The 25,518-nt window shown below is 39.8% G+C and overlaps 1 protein-coding gene across 3 annotated transcripts; it reads left to right on the forward strand.

Annotated features, from left to right (window-relative positions):
• Positions 1-1,087: 1,087 nt before the first annotated feature.
• On the forward strand, positions 1,088-23,599 carry LOC148644528 (adhesion G protein-coupled receptor G1-like). Of its 3 annotated transcripts, none has more exons than XM_088613642.1 (14): positions 1,088-1,638; positions 10,721-10,809; positions 11,606-12,046; positions 12,764-12,824; positions 15,251-15,362; positions 16,001-16,126; positions 16,340-16,459; positions 17,531-17,573; positions 18,266-18,369; positions 18,865-18,980; positions 19,860-20,128; positions 20,412-20,505; positions 21,077-21,339; positions 22,144-23,599. In XM_088613642.1, the coding sequence occupies exons 2-14, from the start codon at positions 10,746-10,748 to the stop codon at positions 22,266-22,268; spliced, it is 1,938 nt and encodes a 645-aa protein (XP_088469768.1). In that variant the 5' UTR covers positions 1,088-1,638; positions 10,721-10,745; the 3' UTR covers positions 22,269-23,599. The 3 variants fall into 3 exon arrangements, with proteins under 3 accessions (XP_088469768.1, XP_088469767.1, XP_088469769.1); XM_088613641.1 differs by having other exon boundaries at positions 1,088-1,548; XM_088613643.1 differs by lacking the exon at positions 1,088-1,638 and adding an exon at positions 7,862-9,093.
• The last annotated feature ends 1,919 nt before the right edge of the window (positions 23,600-25,518 follow it).

Genomic DNA, 25,518 nt, shown 5'->3' on the forward strand with positions numbered 1-25,518 from the left:
TGTGCTATAAATACTATAGACCCATTCCGCAATGGCACCTAGAGAGTGCTGGTGGCGAAGACAGGACAGGCTGCTGAACGCCGCATAATGTAAAATGCAACTTGGCTTTTAAGTAGGTGTAAATGAGCTGCCTTTTATCACATTACTGAATATAATACACAGCATAAACATAATTCAAAAAATGAATACAGGAATGCACAGTATTTAATAAAGTGGGTGGATATGAGCTGGTTTTAATGCAGTAATGAATATAATATGGAAGGAAAAACTACTTATTCAAAAATGAAGGCAGGACTCTGCATTAAAAATCCAGTGTTGTGAAATTTCTGCGCACCGATGATAATGTTTTCCGGAGAATGGAGCTGTTATTTTTATTACTTTAGCCCATTTTATAGGCTAAACGGGAGGATATGACCGTGAGCGCAGTTGATAACCTTGGAAAGAACAAGGGGGGGCATTGTTCTGTAGAAAGTATGGCAAACGAGATAACAGCCAACTCAGCTTTGGCATTCTTTGAAATAAGAAAGGTAATTTACAGAATGAAAATGTAAAAAGCTGAGAAGTGGAGGCCTCTTCAAAGCAATTAAAATACACACAAATTTTATTCTTTATTCTTTCTTATTATATTCTATTTGTACAGTAATAAACTACACTTCCTTGTCTACTCATTCCGTGGAATGACTGTGAGAGCATGGACTAACCTACTTAGGCATGTCTTTGAAGCTGATACCCTGCTTTCTTTCAAGAAACAGCTGGATGGGACCCTTGGATCAGTTAACTGCTGACCAAACTGGCTGGATGGGCCTCCTGTTTGTGACCTGTCTTCTGCTCTTAAATAATCTCGAGCTGCCCCACACTTCAACGCCGAGCTGCTGCACAAGCTGTATGTTTTCACTGTTCTCATTCAGGCACAGAGGGACAGCTGAACTGCACAATGCCTTCCTTCTCTTTGGCAGCGATAAGCAGTGAACAATGGCCTTTTTAAAAAAAAAACCCAGCCGCTTAGACGCTGCGTAGCACAGTAAAAGAATACATCACTCTCCCTCACCGCCCCAGCGCATTTGCCATTCATTGAAATTGAAAGCACGCTCACACACACACACATATGCAAACACGCACACTCCTACTTCCACTCAGAGGCTCCCACGGCCACAGACAAGTGCCCTCCGGTCCTGGCACAGTGACTCAAGAGGAATGGAAAGTCCTGTCTTGTGATCGTACCACTTTGACCACAGGAAGGTTTCTGCAGTCTTGACATGAGCTGGCAGATGTGCTGCCCTATGTAGTGTCAATTCATCTACTGTACACGCGAAGTTATTCGTCATGCTAGGGCTTTTGAGAAACTGTTTTTTTTCTTCCAAGTTTCATTCTCTCCCGCTCTGTGACTGTGTTCAAGAAAGGCAGTAGCTGATTACCAGAATATCAGCCTTGGAGCCCAACAGCTGCCAGCATCTATCATATTCTTCACAGGCTCTCGGCCACTTCCTGAACGCGCTACGAGAGTAATCATCTGTGCTGAAAAGCCGACAGATAAGCTTGCAACGAAAGGTAGGGCACGCTCATAAATTCTCTGCTCACTGCGTTTGTTGCTTTTTATTTGAAAAAGGGTGAGAAGAAAGCTGCTGTAACTACAATCTGGTAATGTAATAGGATTTATCCTGTCATTTTCTAGGTCTTTAGTATTTTCTAGGTCTTTTTAATGGAATTCTGAGCATAATCAAAAATATTGTATATAACATATATACCGTAACCATTATAGAACTGACAAAGAGATGTAAAAGGGGAATGACACCAAATGTTAATCCCAAGCAGCAAGTTTTCCTGCGTCTCTTATGAGGATTTTGTAGTTACACTTTTTTTAGATGAGGTAAGAGCGATATATATATACTCAGCACAGAGACTGGAGGCACCTGTTCTTTGACAGAAAACCTTTTACCTTGTAAATGTAGTTTCCGGATGCATTATAGACGTAAAAAGAGTAGAGCTTTTTGTCTCTGACCACCTGTGTGTATTTTGTTCCTGAAATTTCATTTCCCTGCAACAAAGACGTCTGTTTAAGTTAATGGTGCTTTGCTTTTGTCACCATTTGGGCTCCAGGTGGGAGATGTGTGTTAATCTTGTGTTCTTTGTATGTTCTTTGGCGGTTCAGTTGCGAGAAAACAAAAGTCATTACCCTACTCTGCAGAACGCAGAGTACATGGGAAATACCAGCCATAGAGAAGGAAGTGGGCAACTCATTCTGCATAGTATTGAGCCCAGCTATGAGTGCTCTTGTGTCCTTATGATTTAAATGGATATGTTATGGCAAGTACTTTCACATCTCAACCTGTTTTACCTGTTTCTGAAAGCAGGAAAGCTGTGAGAAGATCAAACAGATTATAAGTATAATTGGATCATGTAGGTAAGGAGACTAACAGTAGGCACTATGTTTTTCCACACAACAAGGACCTAAATATCTCAGGTTCCAATGCAATTCTCTACTGCGTTAGATGTGACATAATGAAATTATTATGTGATTTTGATACAAAGCCTTGTACAAGCTGGACTGGTAAAGGTAATCATTTGTATATATTTTCCATAAGGGTGTTTGTATTATTATAATGTGAGAGAATATTCAATGATAAATGATTATATGTGGTTGTCTGTCACAATTCTGGACATGTATGAGATGAGGAAGTTCAAGAGAGTTTATAGGGTTTAGCTGTTTGGGCCTGTTTTAAGAAAGAGAACCGATGTCTCAGCTCCTCTCAAAGCCTATTTTTATTTTTGTAGTTCATTAAATGCATAAATATTATGCTTCTAATTAAAAAAAAAACATTGGATAACAATGACTTGAATGTTTGGCACTTCAATGTAATTGTGCAACACTCATGATTCAATCAAACCTGTCTTAAAAGAAAATACCCTCAATCTATCCACATGTTTTGACAGCTTCTGGTTGAAAAATATACCGAACACTTTCCCACAAGACACTGCCATGTGCTTCCTAGCAACTCTTCTAAAGCTCCTCTAAATCTCCATTGAACCAGCGTGAGACTTAAATTTATCCGGCACATGATTCATTTCTTAATTCACAGTCAGGCAGCCTGGCTGTCAAATTTCTGTTGCATAGCAATCAAACCTGCAGATACCAAATTGTGCCGTCTGCTGACTTGGTTTTCCTGCCACACACGGTTTGGTTAGCCGTAACACCTGTGCCCTTTCCGCTACTGCAAATTGCAAATGCGCCCTGCCAGTAGCACAGCCTGCCTTTTAATTACCCCAACAGGGGGTTGAGCAGGATGAAAGACTTTATACAGTAGTACCCACAAAGGTCCACTGAGGTTCATATGGTGCTGATATAGAAAGTGTGGGCCGCCATGCCCATTAAACCAATAAACCTCATGCGGTAAGTTGAAAGATATACTGTACAATAGTACAGATAATTAGGTGACCATTGCTGATATACTGTACGGTGGCAGTCTGTTATTGCGAAGTTAAGAACTTTATTTTCATTTCCCCTACAAAACAGTACACACCCAGACTGTCACATTACCAAAGAAAATTGCAAATGTAGAAACCCAATCTGTTTTGGGGGTTGGCTTTTCTGGTGAGATCCAATGAGATCTGTGAAACAAACCCATGTATTCTGTAAAAATACACCTTTTGGGCAGCTGATATTGGGGCACCAGAAAGGGTTTCTCTCATGTACAATTGTTCTCACCAATATTATGTAAAGTGGCACCTTGGTGGTTGTGTTGTTTTTTCTCCCCGTCATGAACAGTATCAGTTCTCAAGTCAATTCATTGCTCACAACGGCAGGATAATTACTTTGGCACTAACTCCTTAACAAGAAGGGTTTAAGAGAGGAGGCAGTCAAGAATCAGGTCATTAACCCAGAGTGCTTTTTTCAAGGGCTGTGGGGAGTTTCTCAGCTGGAGATGGTGTGAAAGACATTGTGTAGGCAATTTTCTCTCAGTTTTAGTCATCCGGTATGTACTGCATTATACAGTACAGTCATTTAATCATTTCCACAGCCTTAACAAATGTATCTCTTGATTCCCTGGTACAACCTAGTATCCTATTGAAACCTGTTGTCTAGCCTACAGTATATGTATGGATGAACAAAGATTTCAGCCCAAGGGACCTTAAAACTCTTTACAGACAGGAATGGACTCACTCAATCTGGAATTAAAGAAAAGAGAAGGAGAAACGACTCTTCTGTAGAGGATGTGGATTCTCGAGTGAAAGAAACTCTGGAGGTGTTTGTGCTGTTATCAAGTGTCTTGCGTGATCCCAGTCCCAGTTAATCGTTTTAACAGTTTCAGCCCAAGCTTGCTTCCAATGCTTTGGAGCTCGCCAGTAGAAGGGGGGGAGCATTCTAAAAACACAGAGATCAATACAAACAGCTTTAACACCAAAGATTGGAAAAACTTGTTAAGGATTGTCAGATGTGAAATTAAATAGTTCACATCCTCTAAAATACTAAGACAAAAACTGAAGCAAAACAGTAATTGTTGGAGTTAAAGGGGAAGTACTTAGGTGTGGCCAATTGAATGAAATAGAGGGAAACACACTGCTCTATTCAAATTGTTATCGAAAGGTCATTTCTAGGTTATGTTATGAAATCCTGCCGTATTGCAATTGCAATTTTGAATAAATTACTAGATAAGCACAGAGAAATGATATTTTTAAACAAGTAATAGGTTTATCCCATGCTGAAAAAAAAAGTAGAAAGAAAACACAACGTTTCGGCCGTGGAGCCTTCTTCTGACACCTGAAGAAGGCTCACACCTGAAGAAGGCTCCACGGCCGAAACGTTGTGGTTTCTTCTTTTTTTCAGCATGGAATAAGCCTATTACTTGTTCCTTTGCAGCCTACGCATGCTGACGCAGCTCCCCACCTGAACTATTTTTAAACAATACTTCTAAATGAATTATTAAGGCTTTTTTTTTTACAATTGCTAGAAAATGAATAACCTCACACTTGTCAAACCCAGCTAAAGCCAGAAAAGATCACCTCTGATTCATTTCACTGTTGCACTTGATAATGCAAAGAATACTTCCATTCTCTCTTTCCCTTAATTTTCTCTCTTTCCCTACTTTGGCAGCTAGGTAAAACGGACGGATAGAAGTCCTTATATCTTCCTCACTGCTGGACTTACCTATAGTCAAATCCTAGGCAGAGAACAGGCGCGATAGGAAGGGAGTTTTACTGGGGCACCCCCTCGTCCATAAAGGACAAGGCTGTCGGAACCCCCCAACCCCACTCCACGCTTTAACGAAGCAAGAGCCAGACATCTGCTGCGAGAGCGACGATGTACCGCGGGTGTAACAGAGCTCCCCAGTCCTGGTGCTGGAGAGCCGGGGTGTCTGCGGTTTTTTCCAGGTGTCTCTAACGCAGCAGCACCTGAAGAGCTGGGAGAAGCTGTTAAACGGGTCCAAGTAAGTCAACACTGAGTGTTTTAGGTCGTGCGGAGCTCATCAAGATCATAAACCTGCAGATACGGCAGACTGCACAAGTAGGACTGGACACCCCTGGGGTACGAAAGCGAAACGCGCGAGTGAGTCAACAAGAAGCACAATATTTACACGCCTGTGGGTGGACGTGGGCGAACACAAGATTTAACCTCCTTCTGACCTTTTATTTCAAACTCCATATGTTAATTACGTCAACCTGACCGTGCAAACCAACAGCACAAGTGAGATCTTCACTGCTAGAGGAAATCTCATCTAAAAACAGAAGGAGTGTTGCGCTAAAGGAGTCGTTATTTTTATGTGTCAAGCCCTGTGCAGAAATATGTAAAAAGACAGTTGTCTATTCCTAGAAAATTGAGGTTTAATTTAGTATTACATAGCAATGCGAACGCTTTGCCTGTTGGTTTGCAAATGCTTCGTTTAATATATTTGCATACAAGTTGTACTCTTTCAGGAATAGTGAGTCAGCGGTCGTGGACGTGTGATAGACCTTATTCTCATCCAGTAGGTGTGAATAGTGTTTCGGCATTTTTTAACCACTCGACAACAACAAAAAGACTGAGGACAACAGACGGACCTTGTTGTTCCTGGTGCAAATATTTTTCGTTTTTCATTTTCTTGACTTCACAGACTAGTTTCAGCAAAATAAAACAAATGTAACCTACTCAGAGCCTAACACTCAGTATAGGCATCTACAATCCCTGTGTAGACAGAACCCTCTGATATGATAAACCATTGTAATTGTCCATCTGTTATAAATGCAGTAAAAGACCTCTGTAAGATCGCTGGTGTGGTGAAATTCTCAGTGTTTCTACAGTTTCGCTTGTTGTTTCTAGTGTGGGGTGAGGTACTGAGGATCATGGTGATCATTTGTGCTGGTTAATTAATTTTAAGAACTCTCACCTTTTTGTTATTTTTGCCCCTTTCCCCGAAAAAATCATTTTAGAACTGGCATATTTAGATGATGCAATCAGTATATTTTCCAGAGCCCAAGACTCGCTAGTAAATTATTTTTTATTTAAGTTTTGATGACCATACACCCAGTCCAAGATCTAAGACTGACTTTCAAGACGTGACAATCCTGTATTTAGAAAGCGACAGACATTCAACACCAGTGGTATAAATGCAATTGAATCGCAATCTGAAAAAAATAATAACAACTATCTCTTCTGAAGCACACACTGTTAAAATCGCTATGTATCCAATGAGGAGTTAAAACTGGACCCATACTTCAACATCTGGTGACACCTGCTACACTCTGAGCCATGGGCAATAAAACCATTGGAATTACAAACAAAACAAAACTCCATCAAGTCTGTCCAAGATCCTAGTAGCACCATAACTATGGCAGTGAGGCAGATAATCATCCATTTCAATATCTCAGTACCATTGAAAACCAATTTCAAACACGACTGCTCGCAGATAAAGATAAATATGTACTGTAAGTGAATGGGAATGATTGATGAATGACAAGGTCTTTCAATCCTAAAGGAAAAAGCGTATGTTCTTGAGTGATTTCTACTGCAGTTACTGCATTGCAGCAGCTACTCTAATGGTAATAATTATTACCATTGTTATATCATAGTATATTTTGCAATTATGCATGCAGAAGTATCTGCTTAGTGACCATGCATTGCTCTCTAAGGAAGTTTGGACAGCTTTGGACAGCTTTGGACATATTTCTATATGCATTTTAACAATAATATTACAATTCACAGCTGAATTCTTTTCTGAAATTGGATTGATAATGTAATGTATATATGTAGTATATTGATCTTAAGACCTTAAAGACCTGAACAGAAATATTTTCAGTTAAGGCTTATTTTAGGTGCTACATAAACTCTAGGAGTACATAAAACCTACCAAGGTATCTTTATTTCAATTATATAAATGAGGACTTCCCTCACACCTCACTGTTTTTTTTCAGATGGTTTCAGCTTGTGTGATACTCTTTTTTAGGGTTTTGAATCCCTAAGGTTTTCCTAAACCATAACTCATCAGGAAGCTTTGTTTGGGTTCACAGTCTGCTTCTTTTTAGGTTTTCAGTTTGCTTTTTGGGTTCTACTGCTACTGTGATCAGATGTAAGCCTGACTTTGTTCAGGCAGTCTGCAGAATGGCCTGTTGGTATTACAGCACGGCGATGCTATTGCAGGTTCTTCTGGAGTACTGCCCAGTGCAGGCTTGCTGACCTCTGTTCTTCTCAAGCTGCTATTTCTAGCAGGATCTTGGCATCATTTTGCAGCTGTTTTTTACTGATCCACTCAGTTGTAACATGGTGCACTTGGTGCTCATTCCTTAATCCTGCCAATGAGTTCCTGTGGCACACAACAGGAACACAGATTCTTAATTCCCTCACATCTACACTATTAGATTTTGTGTGTGTATTGATCCTCAACATCCCTTCTTTAAAATGGTGTAATCTGCTAAAGGAGCAAAGACACTCCAAGAAACAAAAAATACCTTATATGTCAGCTGCTTCACAATGATTTAATATTCTGCACATGGGTATCCTTTCATATTTCAAAGGTCTGTTTTGAAGGGATTTTCAATATGGAAAATGCATCATTTGGGAAGCAGAGCTTTCTTCAGGTTTGAGCAAGAAGAAGACTACACAACTGAAATGTTGTGTTTTTTCTTCTCGATTTTTTATGTGGACTTAACCTCTACTCGTTCCTTTGCAGCCTGCACCCTGAAGCTGCTCATCACTAGAACCTGTGTACAATGACTCAAATTTGTTGTTCAGAACTTAGGATGAACGAAAATGAGAAACGTGCCTTGTTTAGCCTAAGAGTTGTACAAGACAGATGTGGAGCATACTGACAGGGAGGGAATACAGTGTCATCCATAACCCAAACCAAACTTTAAAAATGTTTATTCCAAATTCTTTTGACATCTTAAAGCCTTATATTGACATAAAGTCAGACATTCTAGCAGTAAAACAGACCACTTCAGCATGTTTCAGTCTACTGCAGACTTTAAATGGAGGCTCAGTCTTCAGTGCTGTTTAAATTATTCATAATAATATTCAAAGGTTTGGATTACAGTGCTTTTTTCTGATAAAATAAAAACTGCTTGAGAACACAGGGCAAATGCAAAGATCTGTTACTGACTGTTATTTGTTTATTAAAGAAGCTTTTCTATTTTTCTGTAAGCAATTTAAAGCAGACCCAGTGGGAACTACATGTTAAACTCCATGTGTGGTTAATTAAAGTGTGTGAATAATTTACTGAGAACAAAGGTTATTGACAGCACTGTTTGGGTTAAATAAACACCAGGAGGCACTTTGATAATTAACCTGCTGGTGATGGCAAGGGGGGAGTGGTTGAATAATTGCTGTGTGACTGTACTGTACAAATTGAACTGTTCTTTTGTAGCTAAAAAACTGAAATACAGGCAAACAGAATAATGAAATATCCCCGGGTTCTATTTCATTTAATGTTTATTCAAAGTAATGTTTGTGCTAACCACCAAAAATAATTCGCACCTCAGTTAGACCAGACCAGATTAGTGGGTGTGCCTTTAACAAAGAGACACAAGAGGAGCAACCAGAGAATGAGGGCGGATAACGATGAACTTTGATCTTGAAGTGTCATGAGTTTGCACCTACTATATTTTTGGTTGTGGGCACAGATACAGGTAGGAAAAGTTATTTTTGGTTACTTTGACAGATAGTGTATTTGACTATGTGTGTCGTTCAAGTGAGGTCTTCTGTTCTCATCCCTGTCTCCAGTTTTGATCGGAACTGTCTATACATGATTCGCTGATCAATAGATTGTGAAGAAGAGGTGCTTTTCCATCTTGGTCGTAAATCTAAGAAGAGGTAGAGATTTGTACTGATAACTCTCAATGAATGCAAATGAGCAAATGAACCAAAAAAAATTCACTTTCTGCTTCCCTCCCCAAAAATTCTGAATTGGCTCCAATGCTTAGACTTCAGATAAAAACTGTGATATCAGGATATAGCACATTTTACCCCAGACAAAATTAATTAGAATCTACTTTTCTGTACCGATTGCTAATACAATTGAAATTCATTTGTCACTTAATTTATTCAGAATACTTTTAAGAAAAAAAAAACAATTCAATTACGTTACTGTACCACAGGCACTCTGAGGTTTGATGATTCAAGAGCACAGGGCTGCAGCCATTGAGATGTGGTTTCTAGACAGGTCCTTCCTTTTCAGCAGTAAGAAGATGATGATATTAGCGATTTCAGAACGAGCTGTTGCAAGCCTTTAATAATTAAGCTCGATTTTAACTACTTACAGTACTATTGTTGAACACTTTTAGGTTGTCTGTGTCTATGCCTTCAAAGATTTGAACACAGGGATCACATTCCTGAATCCCCATGCCATATCATTACGAATACTCTCTGCAAAATGCTCAGGATCTTAAATAAAGGACATCAGCACCTTTTTTTCCATGTTACATCAAAGCGTGACTGGGTCTTCAAGGCCTGGAGCTGCCAGTCCCGGTCCTGAAAACCCACACACCTGCTAGTTTTTGTTCTGCCTGGAGCCCTCATAAGGTGTAATATGAACTCTTTGTTTTCAGTTCCTAAACATTTAGGAAGTTCCTTTTAACTACTGTGTTTCATAAGTAGCGTATGAAAGGTCTCCAACCCTCCGTAGTAAAAAAAAACTTGCAAAGGTTTCAACCAAGAAATTGTTCAATTCCAAATTTTATTTGAAGCATTCATTGCTCAGATGCAAAGAAAAGCAGCATCTGTGTGGGGCACCAAGCCCAGGATTGTGTGCCCTGGCTGATTCAGTTAAATATTTTCTTTCGTACATTGGAAATCATTTATTATATTTGATTGTGTGCCAGACTTCAGTATTACAGTAGTGAGTATCTGGATCAGGGACAACAGAGGCAAACTCCTACTTCAGATACAGCGTCCATCATCATGCATCAGTGCATTCATCGATGTTTCTATCGTGTGGTTTCCTGGGTTTCTGAACCAAACCAATGAACAAAGACCAGCTTCATGTCTCTATTTTAAACAGTATTAACAAGCTTAATATTTCAGGAATGTTAGATCTTAGAAGGCATTTTCATTCACCCACAGTGATGTTTTTGGTGGGTGGAAGTCTGATCTGTAATGTATTGGGATTCTGGGGTATCTTCTCTGTGAGCAATGTGGCACATGGAATAGAACTCACAGGCAACTAGGAAAAAGAGGAAAATGAAAAATGGTGTGTCAATAAGGCACTTTTCAGGTATCCCCCTTTTAAAAACTGCCTGCGCCTCTTCTCTCCCACAGCTGTAAAAAAAAAGCAGAGGACACAATGGATGATGTACACTGGGTGAGGATACTAAGGCTTCTCCTTCTCTCTGCATGCTTCATACAGGGTAAGGTTCAAGAACACCTGCTACTACCTTAAATCCCATGTGTGACAAATACCTCCAAGACTGCGATCAGTAGATTATGTACAGAGATAGAAACAGGGAGTGTGGGTGGATTTGCAATCGAGGAATTACAGTATGGGACAATCTCTCGACCTTTTTGAAGTAGTTGAACTGGAACACGTAGAGTTTTAAGACCGTATCCCATTGGGTAGTGTACTGTATATGTGCTGTATCAGAGAGAAAACTCCTCTTTCACAGGACACTACAACAGTTAGAAACTGGATTTCCTCTTTTGCGTTTCCCAGGGCAGATTGACTGAAGAGTCTGTCTGCAAAGTACCATGTCCAGAAACATCAAATGGTTTACCATTTATATATGCTAGAATACTCAATCAAATACTCAACCCAGCAAATAACATCTGAGGATAGAACATAATAACTACAGATTTCTTTTCCTCTTGTTTGTTTGCTGTCCATGGCCGAGAAACAGTAAATAAATGGGACCTCTCCCTGTTAAAAACAAGGCACTCCAGCGAGTCGATTGTGAGTAACTGGGAAGATTGCTTTATCTTCAAGGGACAGATTTGTGTTTTGCTGGGATGCTCAGTTTGCAGGTGTCACAGTAGGAAATTATGGATAATGGCCTTGATATACTCTAGGTTATACCTGTAGCCATGTAGCTACTGTACGTTATAATGCAATGTTTTTCTTTCAAACACGCTGGTCTATTCATGGATGTTTCACAGCTTGACTTGATTTCTAACCTGTCTGTTTGCTTTTACCTTTATGGCATCCAATAGTTCTGGGGGAGAGGGACTTCAGGTTTTGTGGCACGTGGCAGCACAGAAATGGACCCCTGCATCTTCAGTCTAACTTGAGGCGTGGCTGCAGCGAACTTAAAATCACTGCAGGCAGTAGCACCCTGGAAATCAGTGGAGAGATCATGGGGCATTGCGAAAATTCAAGAAACATTTCACTGCCTGGAGTACAAGCTGCTGACGTGCATTTCTGTGTGTACTGGGATGGGTTCCTTGACCTTCTGCAGGTTGAATTCAGCAATATTAACTACACTCTGTGTGGACCCGGGGTTTTTCAAAAGGACTGCTGCACAGGACTGTCTCTAACTAGCAATATACGCTCATCTAGCAGCTTTGGGATTTCAAATGGGAGTATTCGTGGAGATGTAATAGAGTTAAAACGTCAAGACAAATACTCTTTCCGAGGAGAACAATCTAATTGTGGTAAGCAGATTTTTTATTGCAGTGTTTAACTACATCATGATAGTAGTAAGAGTAATAATAACAACTAGCACATTTCTTCCCTGGTGTGCCCCTCAATGCTCTCTGCAGCATATTTAACAATACCAATGCAATAATAATGAGCTTAACTGGAATGACATGTTACACAAGTATTTTCAAAGCATTATGCAAAATAAATATATGAGAATTAGAGAATATTAGCAGTGTGCATAATAATTTGCAGTACAATACAAGACATGGGTGTACAACACAATACAGCACTGTATGTCACAGTGCAATCTAATGCAATATGCAGTACTACACCTACACTAGCATAGACCCTCTTATGGAAATAAAGCATCCCTATTAGTGGATTAAACACTCATATGAATGCAGCCACAGTGCCAAAGGTCTCTTTTACACCCACTATCTCCTGTAGCAGCATCACAGAACTCACGGTAGCTCTCTTCTGTTACAGTATTGAAAAGCAGTAAATTTGTGTTCTGTATAGCAAAGCCTGAGTATAGCAATTGCCAAGCAAATTGCCAAGCAAATGGATGTCTAACTGTACAAATGGATGTTGTACTGATGATCATTGCAGATGCATCGAAATGGCATGTCAAATACATACTGTATTGCTCAATGCAAATATCAATATTTAAAATGAGAAACTGAGCTGATTCAGAGCTATGCATTCAATTTTTTTTATTTTTATCACAGTCAAAGACGTCTGCAAAGAGGCAAGGCGGCAGGATATGAAGACATTAAATCGAGTTGATGTGTAAGTCTGACTATAGCTGTGTTACTGATTTCAATTTGGTGTTCAACGCCTAAACTGATAACAGTATGCAAAGTGTTAAAGCTTACGGTTTCCAAATTAAATGTCAAATCATCAGGTTAGAAACTAGTAATAGTCTTAAAACATCATGATGTTAAACCTGCCATGTGCAATAATTCTAAGAAGAAAAATTCCTTGAATTCCTGTTGTGCTTTTCATCCTGAAGTATAACCCAAAGTACATTATGCGTAGAAGGGGAACCAATTTATCCACCACAAAGAAGTGGACTCCTCATAATGTGTTGCACCACTACACAGCAGATCAGGTGAAGAAGTGAGAAACTGCTTAACTTATTAACCTGCTGTAGTGCTGGGCACCAATGTGGCACCAGTTTAAAAATCGCTTTGTGACTGCACAAAATGAACTATTCCTTTGTAGGTGAACTACTGAAATACAGGCAAGCAGAATAATTAACTGCTTGAATTAATAGGGAATGTCAGGCCAGACTACAAGCTCAAAGTAGAATTTATCCAGCCCACCAGGATTGACATTCCTTCTCTTTGAGATAATGCTACTGTATGTCATTAGGATCAAGCTGTCAGGACCTTGGTTTAACATCTGATCCAAGGGATGGCCCATCCCATAGCACAGTGTCCCTGGTTGGACATTCTGCTCCAGGGGGAAAGATTCCCTTACTGATCTACTAACCCAGTTTTCCTGGTCCTTGGTATGTCTTGCATCTTCACTTACATTTCTGGTAATATGCCACGGCATAATCACAGTGCAATGTCGTAAAGCACAGTGAAGTAATGAAAAGCAGGGGATGAAGTGGTAAGGCAAAGAAGCATACAAATGTTGAGGGTCCAAGTCAAAACAGATCAAAATACTGCGGAAATGCACTTTACTAAACCTTCATAAGCATAAACACATTTTGAATTCCAAGGTCTCATATTTGGCTCTTCTGTAATTTGCCAGCTCTTGTTTGTAATTCAAAGGTTACTTTGGAAAAAATAAAACTAACTTGTTCTTGAGGATTTATGAAGACCTGTTTGCACCTCTGCAGATCTTTTTCTTCCTACCAACTACCAAGAAGTAATACAAATATCCACCAAATGTCTCTTAAATTATGTGCTCCTTTTATGTTTTTGCCCGAAAGGTCCTTAAAGACTTCTGTTTTAGAGGAACAGAGCTCCTCCGGTAGGAGCAGTTTTGGACAGTAAAAATAGCACAGAAGTACAGTATCTTCTCTTTAGAAAATCTCCCAAGCTTCTCCAGTCAAATAGCAAGCTGCATATATGGGAGCAAAATGAAAGTTGCTTTGGATGAAAGGGTCAGTTAAATAAATTAGTAAAAGGATCTGTTTTGTTCTGAAACAGGCAGCAAGATTCTTTATCAGATATACAGTAGAAGCGCCATATTGAATTGTTTATGGATTATAACTTCACTCAATCTGCCCCAGGAAACACAGAGGAGCAAATCCAGTTTCAAGTTTGAGTCATACACAAAATGCTGAAATTAGTAGAAACATTACCGCAGACTCACACTGTCATACAGTGTAAAAAGATGAAGAACCCACATTTTCCAAGCTTATCTAACTTAAGAAGAAATCACCACATGACCACATTTGTGTACAATTCTGGACACCATGATGCAAAAAATCAATTGTTGCATTATATTTTTTACTTGCGTTATGTACAGTATTTTACATTATGTTTTCATGACAAGCAAACATGGATAGATATTGTGACAGTACAATATCTGTCCATACATTACAATGGCTAATACTACGTAATACGTAATATCTTCACTAGTGAAATATTCTTCAGATGAGATTTTTGACCTGGGTTGTGCTCTGCTATGGGTGATGTACAGACTGTTCTCTATAGTACTTGCTTCACCACACTTTCTATTAAAATGCCCCCAAGTTGATAGATGGACATACAGTACCTGTCACTATGACTAGTTTGGTTACCATCAGTTTTCAAAAGGGTTTGTGTCCAGCGAACCTATGGTTCAGCTGTTCATGGTGACATCCCAAAGTCTCCAAGGCATTACCGTGAACGGATGTCCTCATAGATAACTAAATCATTAATCAGTCAAGTGTGTTTTCCAACTGATCTTTGAATTATCCTCTCTGTACAAAAAAAAAATCCCATCTGAAATTATTAACCACATCTTGAAAAAATAATAAGGTAAAGATGCGTCTGACATTGTGCCTTGCAAAATATGTTATTCTATGTTATTTTTTACTTGGTTTATTTTTTTTAGAAATTTCTCATTTGTTTTCTGATGCAGGAGCAGTTCTTTTTGAAACTACATTTAGAACTGTGCCCTAGTGACTTTGTTATATACGTTGCAATGCATAAAGCCAGACTGACATCTTCAGACAGAATTCACACCCCTGAGATTCTGTGTGTCCCTCTCTGCAGGATAGAAGAAGCCCTAATGAAGGCAAACATCTCTGGAGCTGTGGACTTACAGTGTGCCACAGCTATGGTCAGGAAGATAGAGAAAGATAAAGGCTATAACATCAGCATACCCGTAAGCACAAGGTCCATTCGTGCCAATCTACATCACACCGTGGGCACCCAATGACATCTCACTGAGTTAAAGAAGCAAAGACGTTTCTTCTCTTTCTCTAGCAAAGGAACAGTTTCTAACACTGAATCACAAAGAAGACATTAGAATGAATAGAAACACGACCACAGACTCTGTGCTGTCAGATACAGTGAGGCCTTACTAAAAGATAAAGAACTGAACATTTCCGAGCTCTAACTTGAGACACTCCAGATGATTGTATTTGCTGGGCCTTGGGCTTCAGTGTAACTTGTGATGTGCTCTGTGTGGTAAACACTTCGGGAGAGTGGGAAAGGGTTCTTCTTTCACATGTAGCTAATTTTAGGTCAGGTAAAACTGTACCACTAAGCGAGGGCAAGGAGCTTTTAATATATCATTCAAGTCTCACTGTACAGTATACAACTCAATAACTTCATGCAAATATTTATGTTAATATAGCACATATGTGTGCTCAGCCACCTGATTTGCACATCATGTACATTTTTAATAAGGGTTAAAGCATGCTTGTGCTTGTTTCACACTGACAAAACACCACCATGTTCTTCTTATGATGACAAGCTGTTTCTTGTCGATTTGTCTGTCTGGACTACTCTGTGATGCAGGCTCAACCCCAGGCACCCTCTTGTAAGCCTCCTGCCATCTACATCCCTCCATCTCTGATGGCCTCAAAATCCAGAAAGTCTGCCAAGGTGGTCTGCACATACTACAATGATTTTCCTCTTTTCCAGGTAATTATTTTTTTATTTCTACTTGCATTAGGCTTAACTGATGAAAATTAGAGTAGTACTGTTGATTATTGTCAGCAATAGTAGCAGAAACAGAATGTTGAGAAAAACACCCCCACGGCTTTTTAGTCTTAAATTCTCAACTTATCATTCATGATTGTTGTATCATTCACTATTTTATATAGAAATAAAAGGTGCAATTTCTGTTTTCTGCAGGGCACCAACAAGAGCAAGATTCTCAACAGCGAGGTTGTGGGAATCACAGTGGAAAATGAAGTCATCTCTGATCTACGTGACCCGGTTATCATCACCTTTCATCATTATGAGCCAGTGCCCGTGAGTTTTTAGGTCAACACTCTTTGAAGACTTTTAGTGTTTTCACTAAAGACTCAAAGACTCATGCTACTTCCTCAGCTCTTGTGTGAAATTAGCACTTTTTGTGTTTTTGTGTAATTATTACAGCAACCCTTACACGTGAGAAATGTTGGCACATCTTTTTATTTGGAGGAAGTGACATACTGTATACCAACATCATCTTTTCCTACCTTCACAAGCGACATTATCAGATTAAGCTTTCACCAGCGATTGTACAGATCTGGGCTAAGTTGGTCCTGGTTTCAGGTGCCGACTGGAAACATCATAGTTCCTGAAACATTAAAGCAACTTTTACTTAAGATCACCATCCAGAGTGCAACTCTCATTTTATGAGGAATAGCCATGTTCCCACATCATTTATGGATCAAAGTCTACTAACTGGGCTTAGCAGATAAGATGCAGCCATCTGCACTATCAGTAAAAACCTCCACTATCATGATAAACTGAGAGCTGAGAACAAGAATAAAGAAAGTCAGTCAGTGTGAATTATGGAAAGAAATATTTTTCCTGGTTGACGGAATGACAAACATCATTTTCATGCATGAGGATTAAAAAGTGAGCGACGAACCCCGGTTCTGAAGAATCACCCTCCAGCAGGTTGGATCCGCCACAATAAACTCACTGATTTCTGTCAAGCACTTCAAGCAATTTAATTTAGGTTCTTTGTAAACTTTAGTTGATTAAGAGTTCATTTGAAATGAAAGTACCAATGCTTTGTTGTTCTCAAAGACCCCCAGTGACCATTTCTGACTTTCCGTATATGCATAAACTGATTTACTAATTGATCACTACTGTTATGTGTAAGAGTTATATCGTTACATATCTTTTCTATTGCTCAACATTTAGTTTTATTTACAAGACATTTTTAAAACAAAATAAACAAATCGGTTTTATTTTACTTATTTTTGTAAAAAAAAATAAATTAAAAACATTTAAAAGCTCGGCCTTCAGTTGATGCTTTGTGCTGAAACTGCAAGTACCAGACAGCCATCTAGTGGTGTCAATCTTATTTTAACAAACTTTTTTTTCTAGACAAATATGTCACGGAAATGTGTATTCTGGGACATGACGAAAGGTAAAAAACATATTTAATAATCATTTAATAATATGAATTAAACATAGAATTCCAGAATCCATACAAAGTTGGAATGATGCTGAAGAGATTCGATAGAGCAAATGTAACATTACTGATTTTTTTAAAATACTGCATCATTATCACAATCATTGTAATAATAAAAATAAAATGGCATTTTAATTTTTATAAGCAATTATTTATATCTTGGCCATGCCAAATTTCCTTTTAGGTCTTTTTCTGGGAATTTTGGGGACTGTCATCTTGTCTTTTAGTTCTCCATTCATTTTGAATTTACTCATGATTCATGTGGAAAGTGAATTGTGCTGAGCTATGCAGTGCATTATACTGTATGTGCTTCATGACAATCTGGTGGCCTGATCGGACCTAATACATTTTAAAATGCAGATTATTTGAGGTGAAACTTCTATTCTATTCAATATAGTATCAATGGCTTTCACTGCCTGCTCCTACCAAATCTCTTAGAGCACCTCACAATTGTGGGGAGCTTAGTTAAATAATAATAATTATTTACCACATTATTAATTTTAGATGAAAGAAAATGATCATGACACTTCAGCCATGGAAATGGTTCAAAGGCATGTGATACTCAGGTTTGAAGTAGTAGTAGTAGTAATAATAATAATAATATTAATAATAATAATAAATAATAATAATTCTGTTTCCTAACACAGTAAAAGAAGACACCTGGAATGATTTTGGGTGTGTAACAAAAGAGAAGTCCAAGGAGGAAACTGAATGCCATTGCAATCATCTCACCTATTTTGCAGTTCTGCTGGTCAGTACACAGTTCTTTACCTGTGTAACCCACTAACACTGAAAGACCCTTTAAAATGGGGTGGCTCTGTGGCTAAGGATCTGCGCCTGTGGCTGGAAGGTTGCTGGTTCGTATCTTGCAGCCGGCAGAGGAATCCTACTGTCTTGGGCCCCTGAGCAAAGCCCTTCACCCCAACTGCTCCAGGGACACCCTATAAATGGCTGACCCTGCGCTCTGACCCCAAGCTTCTCTCCCTGTCTGTGTGTCTCATGGAGAGCAAGCTGGGATATGCGAAAAGACAAATTCCTTATTCAAGAAATTATATATATCCAATAAAGTGATCTTCCTTAAAATCTCTAAAGAGATTTCATCCTTATGTGAGTTTGTTTGTCTGAAAACAAATCAACAATTTCCGTAACAGTAGAAGGATCTTGAGGTCTCTGGATGAACACTCATCCCGAACCGCACAAAATATTCAATTTTCTTTTCCGACTGTCATTTTTTCATGTCTGACAGGAAATAAACGAGGGGCCGGTGCAGCATCTTGTGGCCTTGACTTGGGTGACGTACTTTGGCTGTGCTGTCACCTCCATCAGCTGTGTCATCCTCATTGTCCTCTACGCACGACAAAGGTATATCTCCCTGCTGACTGTTACTGTCTTCCTCTTTAACTCTTTTCTTTCCATATCAATAATAATAATTACTTACACTTACATAGCACTTTTCTGGACACTCCACTCAAAGCGCTTTACAGGTAATGGGGATCCCCTCCACCACCACCACCAGTGTGTCCCCCCACCTGGATGATGGGACGGCAGCCATAGTGCTCCGGAACGCTCACCACACACTAGCTATAACTGGGGAGGAGAACAGAGTGATGAAGCCAGTTCATAGATGGGGATTATTAGGAGGCCATGATTGGTACAGCTCATTGGAAATTTGGCCAAGATGTTGGGGTAACACCGCTACTCCTTTTGAGAAACACCTTGGGATTTTTAATTGGAGTCAGAACCTCCCTTTTACGTCTCATCCAAAGGACAGTCCCTATTTTCAGTTCCTATACTGAGGCATTAGGACCCACACAGACCGCAGGGTGAGCACCCCCTGCCAGCCCCACTCACACCTCTTCCAGCAGCAACCTTAGCTTTTCCCAGGAGGTCTCCCATCCAGGTACTGACCAGGCTCACACCTGCTGAGCTTCAGTGGGCTGCCAGCTGTGAGTTTCAGGGTGATATGGCTGCTGGCTTAAAATGATCAACTTAAAGAAAAATTAAAGGTAGTCTTTGTTGGTGTCATGTTAACACATGTTACCAGCTAGTACTGTACGCTGGCCAGTGTTTCTGAGCGACAGGCTGAGTGTCACAGATGAACGGCAGTGCACTGATGCATTTCAAATTCGAGTCTCTGTTATCTGTACTTGTGCCCAGCCCCCCTGTCACCTGCATGGAAACTGAGCCTTAATAAAAAAACCCAGTGCTGCGAGAATCACCGAGATCTCTTTTTGTTTGCAGGACAAGTTCCAGTGACACGTCCGCACTGGTCCACTGTAATTTCACAGTGGCCCTGCTTCTTCTCAACGTGCTCTTCCTATTGAACTGGCCATTAGCCACGCTGGAGAACAAGAGCTTGTGCACCTTTGTGGCTTTTACCCAGCATTACTCCCTGCTCTGTTCTTTCACCTGGATGAGCATCGAGGCCTACAACGCCTTTAGGCTGGTGTATAATGTGCTGAACTTCTACGTAAAAAACTACATTCCAATACTTTGCCTGGTGGGATACGGTATGTACTGTTCACTCTGAGTGTTTTATAAAAGGGTGCTGTATTTCAAACCATATGCCATATACGAAAAAACTTTGTAAAATATTATCTAGGTTACCTTCAGAAGTACAAAGCAAAAGGCTTTAAGATGTGTTGAGCAAATTAATGTGATATAGATCTCTTAACTCACCCTTCCTCTGCATAAGGAAGCATTAATTTCACTTTATATTACTGCTCTGCTGCTGTGGGCTATAATTTAACAAATTCTTGAGTATCAAGACTCTGATTGTACCGCGCTTTTCAGGATTGCCATTGGTGGTGGTTCTCGTGCTCGTTTCGATTCCGGATGTCTATGGCCTGCACCGCATCCGTTCTGCTGAAAACACTGAAACCCTGATGTAAGTGGAGCAGCGTGCAAAAGCACTAATGAAAGAGGATCCCAGATTCTTCAGTTCGAGGAAGCCAGTATGGCCTTAGACCTTGTCATTGTGACCCAGGAAATAACAGTTTGCTAAGATTTAACTTTGTAAATGAAAGTGTCTATTTGCTGTCTCCAGGCTCTATCTCGAGCATTCTCCCGTGTCAGTTTATAGTGGCTTTGAAATGCACGATATTAAAATACAATATAAATAAAAAACACAAGACAGGTTACAAAGGAGAAGTCGCTGTGCCCAGCTGGCTTGGTTGTGAATTGGAAACAAGGATGTTATCTAGATCTTTCTTGCAAGAAGCCACGATACTGGCTTAACAAATGTAGCTGGGCAGCTTGTTCCAGACCCCCACCAACATCTTTGTAAAGACGTGCCACCTGTCCTGATTGGAGGAACTCACCCAGAGCTTTCTTGAAAGAAGACAGGGTAGCTGCATCATCAGCATAGCTGGGTATCTCTCCTACAACCCTCATTATAAAAAAGTGCCTCCTTTTATTTCAGTTTTACACAAACATACTGTCTTAATGTATTGCTGCAGGTGCTGGATTACGAAGCCTCTGGTGCACTACATCACGAACGTCTCCTTCTTCTTGGTGATCTTCATCCTTAACCTGGCCATGCTGGTGTACATTACTAATACTATTCAGAAAAGGGGACCCTGGAAGGAAAATCGGATCATGCTCATCAGCGTCTGGGGGCTCACCTGCCTGTTTGGAACCACCTGGGGGCTGGCCTTCTTAAATTTTGGGGCCTTACGTGTGTTGGCCCAGATTGCGTTTTGTATAATAAACTCCCTTCAAGGTAGGTGCAGAGTACATGCATTATAGTAGCGAACTTCAACTGGTCCTGCCATCGGGGTGGTGGGTGGCTCTGTGGTTAAGGATCTGCGCCTGTGGCTGGAAGGTTGCTGGTTCATATCCTGCGGCCGGCAGAGGAATCCTACTCCTTTGGGCCCCTGAGCAAGGCCCTTAACCCCAATTGCTCCAGGGGTGCTGTATACAGTAAATGGCTGACCCTGTGTTCTGACCCCAAGCTTCTCTCCCTGTCTGTGTGACTCATGGAGACCAAGTTGAGGTATGCAAAAAAGACAAATTCCTACTGTAATACAAGAAATTGTATATGGCCTGTAAAGTGATCTTCTGGAAATGAGCCTTTAATTAGGAAGTGTACAAGTACATTAGGCATTGCTACCTCACAGCTCTGATTCCCCTGCGCCCCTGAATTGAATGAAGTGGTTAGAAAAGGGGTGGATGGACATTACTCCACTACATGTACAAGAAGAGAAAGTAGATTGGGTTGTGAAAACACTAGAGGGGCTGTGGTGCTGAGAAAATCTACAATCTTGGCTTTCAATGACTTTTGAGATTCATCCATGTTGAAAAAAAGCTGGATGGGATGAGATCCTTGAATCAGTAAATTGCGATCTGCCAAATGTCCAAGATGGACTAAATGGACTCTTTTATTAGCTTCACAGCCGTCTGTTTGAAAACGATTTTGTAATGCTACTAGAAAGCAAAACATTGAGGAGCTCATCTTTAAAAACGTTTAGCGGCATGATGTTTTGGCAAGACTCTTTGTTAAGACCCACCCCTGTTTGTTCCTCAGGTTTTTTCCTCTGTGTGCGATACTTCTTGTTACGACACACCATGAGGACCCGTTCGTTACAGGACAGCACCTCGGGGTCTGTGAAGCAAAGCATGCTGTCAGGCCCAGAGTCCACTGGGGAGTGATGTCCACAGGACACCGCAGAGTCTGCCTTCAAAGAGCAGTTCAAGTCAGTGTCAAGTTCTTCTGCCTCGTTCTGGGGGAAGAGTGGAGAAAAATAAGACTGCATCTCAGGGATATGGTGAAGACACAACTTGCAGTCTGGAGCTTGGCACAAGAAATGAAATGGCTAGAAAAACTGATTTCCAGCCTAATATTTTGCATAGCATTCCATTCATGCTCACCAAGCTATTTCTGGAAACCTGTGAATTTGAATTTTTTTTTTTTCTGTGTGTTTGTCGTAGCTTTCTACTCATATTACTTCAAATGCAGCTTTTTTAATTTCAAGTGCAATTCTAGAGTATTTAAAAATATATATTTTTATGCTAGGACATTTTCTAAGATTTTATTTAAAAGCCCTCTTGAGCTTGCAGTGATGTTTCAAAAAATATTTTTTAAATATAGCTGTCACCACCAGGTGGCAACCGACACTTAAGTAAAAATGTGAAGTTTCACTTGACTTTAAGCATCACCACTGTAGATTATTCGCTTGGGTGATGTGAAGGGGCTAATCGCTCGACAGCACAGCAGAAGCAAGAAGTGAGTTCGACTGGATTAGCAGGGAATTTTAAGTAAAGAAGATTGCACAAGCCCAGCATGCATTTTAGCCAGGACACTGGGACTGTACCCCTACTCTTACAAAGTGTCACAGAATCTTTAATGACCAAGTAGTAAGGATCTCGGTTTAATTTCTCATTCAAAGGACAGCACCTCTCCATGTCAGCTCGATGGGCTCAACTGCTGTATTATAAGCACAAATGCCCGGTTTCAAATCTGACTTCAAGTTTTCAAAAATCAAAGTGTTCTTAGTCATTCTGTCAGTCCACCAACACCACTTACAACAGCAACCTGGACTTCCTTAGAGATGCCCTATCCCAGTACTAACCAGGCCCAGCCTCGCTTCAGCTAGAAGTTAGTAACACTGGTGTCTTCAAATTCAATAGTGTGGTGTTGGTGTCACCTTCTGCTTTGCCAGGCTAAACTGAAATTATTTTTACCTTCATGAGTTATGCTTTACAATCACAACCAAAAAACTGGCACAAACTGGAACCAAGTCCTGTAAATTGATCTTTAGCTACCATAGTTGCTAAGAAATTGTTATATTTTTTCTGTTAAAAGTTCACATTTTGTATTCTTGTCTTCCTAAGATGAACTTTTGCAGGATCCTTTATAAAGCATTTATCTCTAAGTATCTTAGTAATAATAGATGTATTTTCCTATTAAAATGGTCAATAAATATTTAAGTGTTTTTTGTGTCTCAAATGTTTTTTTTAAATAATAAATATATATTATTGCCTTTGCAGAGTCATGTTTCTTCTGTAAATGTGCTGTTTGTAACAAAGGGAGGAGAGAGCCATCAGCAGTACTAGCGACATGATTCAGCTCAATTTCAAAAGCAGAGTCATGAGGTGGTTACAAGTAATGGGAGGAAAATTTCACAATGTCTCAGGGCCAAGTTCTGCTTCTTTCCACACAGAGGGGGTTCACCAGATTTCTTCAAATACAGTCAGGGGAAAAACAAAGACGCTTTCACATTTGTAGGAAAATGTCTTCTTTTTTTTTTGCAAGTGCTGAAAACTTTAATCCCTGACACTGTATGTGTGATCCCCCTGGGGGGACAGGGTTACAAATTAAATTCGTTCCATTCTATTTCAAATCTTATTTTGTGATAGGTTTTCTCTCTGCCTAGAACTCAGCAGTGAAAAACCTCAGTCTTCTGGAGTTGCAGGGTCGTATTATAGATGAGATTGTAGTCACTCAGCTGAACCTATTGCCCGCTAAATTAGACATATTACACTTTGCTTTCAGGGTCAAGCCGGTGTAATTTTAAGAGGCTTACAGAACCTTGCAGATCTGTGGCTCTCTAAATTTGCATACCACTTTTTAACTGCGCGGTCAGCAAAGTCTGCTCCTCGCCGGAGGCAGCTGTATGTCCAACAGTTTCAGTTTTAATTGCCACCACATTATTTATTTTAGATGAAAGAAAATGACCAAGACACGTCAGCCATGGAAATGGTTCAAAGGCATGTGATAAAGTGAGTTCTTCTCAGACTTGAAATAATAATAAGGACCTTGGTTTCACATTTCATCCATCACTTTACTGGGGCATTAGGATCCACACAGACCACATGGTGAGCACCCCTCTACTGGTTCCACTAAGACCTCTTTCAGCAGCACCCTTAGCTTTCCCAGGAGGTCTCCCATCCAGGTACTGACCAGGCTCACACCTGCTGAGCTTCCATGAGTAGCCAGTAGTGAGTTACAAAATGATGGCATGTAAGAACTGAATCTCTTTAGTCTTTACCAAAGAAGACTGTGAATCAGATTATGACTATGAACCAGTTTGATTAAAGAGCTTAAAACTCAAAGGACAAGTCAACCAAAGACTTATTTCTGGTTTTCAAGATGAAAAATAAACCAGGGGATGCAAATTCAATTAACAGGAAATGCAGGGTTGAGGCTGTTACCCCCTAATATTGTTGAAGCTGACAATCGTGGATCCATCTAGGTATGGGCATCTAGGTATCTCATTTGATAAGACCTAATTGAACCTCCTCTCATTTGCATGTATATGCCCCACATAACTTTTCCCTGGGTGGGAATATATATATCCTGCATGTATTAGGCTGCAAGTATTAATATCTACTGTAGATATTACTTGGTTGTAGAAATGTTTCTCTTTCCAAATTTGGAAAATAAGCTTTCTGTATTAATATGACAAAATACATATTCCAATATCATAGACCTGTTTTTAATAACAAAGTTAAAATAAGTGCATGTCTATCAACTCTGCATGCATACTCTGTTTTGTCTGTCATATGAAGAATGAAGGAAGACACAGGATACTTAAGAGGAATTTTAGTGCTCAGGCCTATTATTAACCTTTAATTTCCTTAGCCATTGTTTCCTCATTGCAAACTCTGATGCTTTAAGAGGAACTAAGCATTACCTCATCTCTGGTGTAAGATATTTAAAATAGCTTCTGTGATATCAGCTATTACTCATCTCATAATCTGTTTAGTGTTTATAGGGCAATACTGAATGTAATTCTAAAGGAAATATGCTGGATGAACAGACAGACAGATACACAATAATGTAACCATTGCATACTATTCAATTTAAAAAACATACTAACCTCCATACACGTAAAAAGTATTTATAGATTTCTTAATGTGAAGAAATGACATCAGGAGTGACTAAAAATTACTGACAGCT

The sequence above is a fragment of the Lepisosteus platostomus genome, chromosome 20 (assembly GCF_059453375.1).
Source record: "Lepisosteus platostomus isolate fLepPlt1 chromosome 20, fLepPlt1.hap1, whole genome shotgun sequence".
Taxonomy (NCBI): domain Eukaryota; kingdom Metazoa; phylum Chordata; class Actinopteri; order Semionotiformes; family Lepisosteidae; genus Lepisosteus; species Lepisosteus platostomus.